The sequence below is a fragment of the Neophocaena asiaeorientalis genome, unplaced genomic scaffold, assembly GCF_003031525.2.
Source record: "Neophocaena asiaeorientalis asiaeorientalis breed wild unplaced genomic scaffold, Neophocaena_asiaeorientalis_V1.1 scaffold43, whole genome shotgun sequence".
Taxonomy (NCBI): Eukaryota; Metazoa; Chordata; class Mammalia; order Artiodactyla; family Phocoenidae; genus Neophocaena; species Neophocaena asiaeorientalis.
The window spans coordinates 4,566,051-4,571,175 of record NW_020173674.1 but is presented as its reverse complement, the minus strand read 5'-3'; the positions used below and the strand labels follow the sequence as shown (position 1 = coordinate 4,571,175).

General features: G+C 49.4%; 1 protein-coding gene across 2 annotated transcripts in view; it reads right to left on the bottom strand.

Moving 5' to 3' along the window:
* Positions 1-5,125, bottom strand: part of CPT1A (carnitine palmitoyltransferase 1A) — a 59,686-nt gene that overhangs the window by 2,830 nt on the left and 51,731 nt on the right. For both annotated transcript variants that reach the window (XM_024749329.1, XM_024749328.1), the window contains exons 15-18: positions 4,584-4,718; positions 2,913-3,065; positions 1,832-1,945; positions 1,494-1,586 (exon numbers count right to left, since the gene is read on the bottom strand). In XM_024749329.1, coding sequence (XP_024605097.1) covers positions 1,494-1,586; positions 1,832-1,945; positions 2,913-3,065; positions 4,584-4,718 — 495 coding nt within the window. The remainder of the gene's footprint in view (positions 1-1,493; positions 1,587-1,831; positions 1,946-2,912; positions 3,066-4,583; positions 4,719-5,125) is intronic.

Genomic DNA, 5,125 nt, shown 5'->3' with positions numbered 1-5,125 from the left:
AAAAAAAAAAAAAAAAAAAAAAAAAAAAAAAAAAAAAAGAGTAGTTTGAACAGTACTTGTCTTATTCTTGTCATATAACTTATTGTATGGAGCAAACATCGTTTCCATGCCTCAGCTAATTGTCACACACCTGTTGAAGTTTCCATTAGCTTCCAACACTTTATCTTTTGCAGTGAAACAACTCTGATAGTTTGTTTTTTTAATTTAATTTTTATTTTATAGTTGATTTACAATGTTGTGTTAGTTTCAGATGTACAGCAAGGTGAATCAGTTATACATATATCCATTCTTTTTCATATTCTTTTCCCATACATGTTATTACAGAATATTGAGTAGAGTTCCTTGTGCTATACAGTAGGTCCTTATTGACTATCTACTTTATATATAGTGATGTGTATCTGCTAATCCCGAACTCCTAATTTATCCCTCCCCACCCCCTTTTCCCTTTGGTAACCATAAGTTTGTTTTCTATGTCTGTGACTCTATTTCCATTTTGTAAATAAGTTCATTTTTATCATTTTTTAAGATTCTACATATAAGTGATTGCATGTGATATTCGTCTTTCTCTGTCTGACTTACTTCACTTAGTGTGATAATCCCTAGGTCCAACCATGTTGCTGCAAATGGCATCACTTCATTCTTTTTTATGGCTGAGTAATATTAAACTGGGCACACGTGCGCACGCACGCACGCACACACACACACACACACACACACACTACATCTCCTTTATCCATTCATCTCTTGATGGACATTCAGGTTGCTTCCATGTCTTAGCTATTGTAAATAGTGCTGCTATGAACATTGGGGTGCATGTTATCATTCTGAATTAAGAGTTTTCTTTGGATCTATGCCCAGGAGTGGGATTGCAGGGTAATAGGGTAGCTCTATTTTTAGTTTCTTAAGGAACCTCCATACTGTTTTCCATAGTGCCTGCACCAATTTACGTTCTGTGTGGGTGTGGTTTCCCCTAATCTAAGGCTTCCCCTAATGTCAATGCGTTACATAAAACACAATAAGCAAGTGAATTCCAATCTTCTCTGTTAAAGGTGAACCTGGCATTGCCTGTCAGGCTATGTACAATGTGGAAAGGAGAGAATATAAATAAGGATTAAATGTGCCATGCTAGGAAGGTGGTCACGGGTTCACAGAGAACGCTGCAGACCCCTGCTTCAATGTGTATATGTATTTCTTAGCACGGGCACACGGACCTTAACCCACCCTCCAATGTTACAGAGAGTCTGGAGGCTGTAGAAGCACTCCAACATCACGATTTAAAACCACTGTGACCAGCAAAGATACACACTTTCGACCAAATAAGATCGATCCCTTTAAAACTATTAAGAGACTTTCAAAATCCTTGTTTTGAAAATGTCCCAACCAAGAGTACATAACTGAATTGAAATAAACTTTCTGTCAAATCAAGGATGTGCTCAAAAGAAAACAGTGAAAAACCCCAACTTTAGAAAAGAGAACTTTTGTTTTGTACTTACTGTCTCAGGGCAGGAGAACTTGGAAGAAATGTGGAAACTGATGAGCTTCTCACCCACGAGAATGTACGACACCCCATAGCCGTCGTCAGCAACCTACGGAAAAGCAGCTTTAAATGGATCCGTGGGGGGACTTCCCGGCGGTTCAGGGGTTGAGACCCTGCGCTTCTACTGCAGGGGGCACGGGTTCCATCCCTGGCCGGGGAACTAAGATCCTGCATGCCGCGGGGCACGGCCAATCCATCAATAGCACCCTGGGCAATGAGGCCACGGGCAAAGGGGATTTCTGACATTTTCACTATGAGACTGCCATCAATGTCTGCAGACGCTTGGCCGCTTACCGGTCCAAAGCCGCCTCCGCTTGACACGTACTCTGGATTCTTTTCCAAATTGAACAGTTCCACCTGCTGCTGAGGGGTCTGGCTGGTGGACAATCTCCAAGGCTCAGATAGCACCTGTGAAGTAAAACAAGGAAACGTTCCAACAACACTTCCCAATTCCATCCTCTTCTATCCCCGAGGAGCCCGGGTGGAAGACAAGAAAGGGCTCGCTCGGTGTTCGCACTGTTTCAGACACCAGAGGCTTATGTCCCTGAAGGCCTCGCCGGCCCAGGGCAGGAGGTCTGTGGAGAGGGATGGAGTAGGTGAGGACACCCGGACTGGAGGGGCCAACGCCAGCTGATGGGGTCCTAAGGCAGGGAAGGTGGCAGATACATGCAGTAAGATTCGGAACGGGGGCAGTGGTGTGCTGGAGCTGACTGGTACCAGCTCCCCTGAGATGGCTGCCAAATTTCCGGAATTTTCCAAGCTGCTTGTTAAACACAGCCGTTATTTTATTATTATTATTTTTTTTTGCGGTACCTGGGCCTCTCACTGTTGTGGCCCCTCCCACTGCAGAGCACAGGCTGCAGAGCACAGGCTCAGCGGCCATGGTTCACGGGCCCAGCCACTCTGCGGCATGTGGGATCCTCCCGGACCGGGGCACGAACCCGCATCCCCTGCATCGGCAGACGGACTCTCAACCACTGCGCCACCAGGGAAGCCCGAACACAGCCATTATTAAAAAATTAAATTTTATTGGGACTTCCCTGGCAGTCCAGTGGTTAAGACTCCACACTTCCACTGCAGAGGGCATGGGTTCGATCCCTGGTTGGGGAACTAAGAGCTCGCATGCTGCGTGGCACGGCCGAAAAAAAAGAAAAAAAACACTCAGAGCTCATCATTTTAGTACAAATGATTATTTTAGTACAAACCGTGGCATTCCAGGGACTGAAGAAATGCGGCTCCAATTTTCCATGGTGAGGACAGTTGAGCCCCAAGACCCACCTGTGAGGCCAGTTCCGACTGGCAAAGCTGTACTACTGATCTACTAAGTTTTTGTTTAGCCAAGAAAGCTGAGTGGGCTGCCCCAGAAGTGACTCACCTCCTTCAGGAAAGGGGAGTCAACAGCGAGGTACTTGGACACCACGTAGAGGCAGAAGAGATGGCGGTCGATCCCGGAGCCGGTCATCGCCAGGTGGCACAGGTGCTGATGCTTCTTGGACGCAATCTTGAATAACTTGAGCCTCTGTTCAACCTAAAATAACAAACGATGGGGACTTTCAAGTCGTGCATCACGGGCTAAGCTCCAGGATGAGGTTCACGGCCCTTCTCTCCAGCGGTCCGACGGTGCTGAGAAAGCAGGTCACTGGTGGCGGTGCGAGTGTGTGTGGGGGGGTGTCTCTGGGTGGTTGCCAAGGCGACCTGACCAGAAACCCCACTGGCCGACTGCCGCTTCCGCAGATACGCTGCGAACGGGGCGGCGTGGAGGCTGCAGGGGGACAAGTTGTTGGAGAGGCAGTTTCGGGGTCCTGTGTGCAGCCCACTGGGCATCATTCCACCTTTTATACAAATGAGACCACCAAGCAGGTAGGAAAGCTCCAGCCTCCAAGTCTCATCAGGTGGAAATGACGGTCTGTCCCTCTCCGCAGGCTGCGATGTTCCTGCGGGTCATAAATAACCCTCCAAAGTGGTCTGGAAGCTCTACTAAAACAGCGCTTCTGGGGCCTTCAGGTTGGACCCGAAAAGCCTGCTTCAGCTCGTCTGGGCCCTGTTCAGTCAATCACAGAACGAGGTGACACAGCACCCTTCCGTGGGATGTGGAGGCCCATCCAGGCTTTGGCCCACCTGCTCCAGAACCGGTCCTCAAGACTGATTCTGAAGGCAGCTAATGACAGATCAGAGCAATCCGTCACAAGACCTGCTGAGCTCTTCCCACAGAATCGAAAGCCTTTCCAGAACGGAGATTCCTCCAGAGCAGAGCAAGAGCCCTGGGCCATGTCTCCTCGGGGGTCAGCAGGCACCTGCCCTCCGGGTCAGGCAGAACTGGCTGTGGATGGGCCTCAGCCCCTAACTAGGTGTGCGGCCCAGCAGTTTGCCGAATTCATCTAAGTCTCTGTTCTTTTATCTACAAAAATGAACGGATGACACTTCATGGGCCACCGCTAGGATTGTCAAAGGCAACGTACAGAAAACCTGGAGCCCCAAGCCTGCTCAAGGAGCTTCAGCATGGGCAGCGGGCTTTAGGAACCCCGAGCAGAAGGCTCCTGTGATAGTCACTGTTTTCCCACCCAGACACCGACTACTTGCACTGTCTTGCGGCATCTCCCCGCCACTCCTTTATTCACTGGCTGTGTACTGCTCTGATCTGAAGACTCTTGGGAAGTATAATCTGATTTATAGGAGTTACAGAAGGACAGAAGATTGATGCAAACATGAACCTTTGTGTCTGTCCTGATGGTTTCCTTTTTTCTTTTTTTTAATTTTTTTTTTGCCACTCCACGAGGCATGCAGGATCTTAGCTCCCCGACCATGGGTTGAACCCGCACTCCCTGCAATGGAAGCGCAGAGTCCTAACCACTGGACCACCAGGGAAGACCCCGACAGTCACCTTTTAATATTTTCTGTCCCTTTGAGAGGGGTGAAGGAAAGGAGATGCTGGATACAGACCTGCTGGAGAAAGTTTACACGGGATTTAATCAGGGGAGGCTGCGTGTCAACCTCAGGGGCTGTTCTGTGAAATGCACTGTCCCGCTCCCGGCCGGGCAGCACCTACCGTCTGCGTGGGGTCCACCATGGCCAGCACAAAGTTGCACGACTCAGTGGTGCAGGAACGCACGGTCTCTGTCCTGCCCTCTCGGAAGAGCCGGGTCATGGAGGCCTCGTAGGTGAGGGAAAATTTGCCCATGTCCTGGGAAAGGAAAAATATTTTAACACAAGGCAGGGCATGTTGACAAACTAAAGCATGAGAGGGCATCGCTTAAGGTCAGCCGGGAAAAGCACACTTCACCGTCAGCTGCAGTTTATAGTCATCGTCAGTTTTTACTCGGGCTTTTGCAGCAGGCAGGTGGAAACGTCATTAGCTTTGCAAAGGAAGGGGGCGGTCCAGGTTTCTGTTTCCAAATGCAGCTGGTGCCATGACCCGACTTCCTGAGTTTCACACACCTGCCCGGGAGCAGACGTGACTACGGAGGGATACAGGACAGGACCAGGAGATCGGCATGCAAGAGTAGGAAATTATTTAACTTCAGGAGAGGGGACCGGTTGGGAACGTCCTCCTCCAGGGAGCGGGAAGTGGGTGGGTGGGCGGGGCCTGCA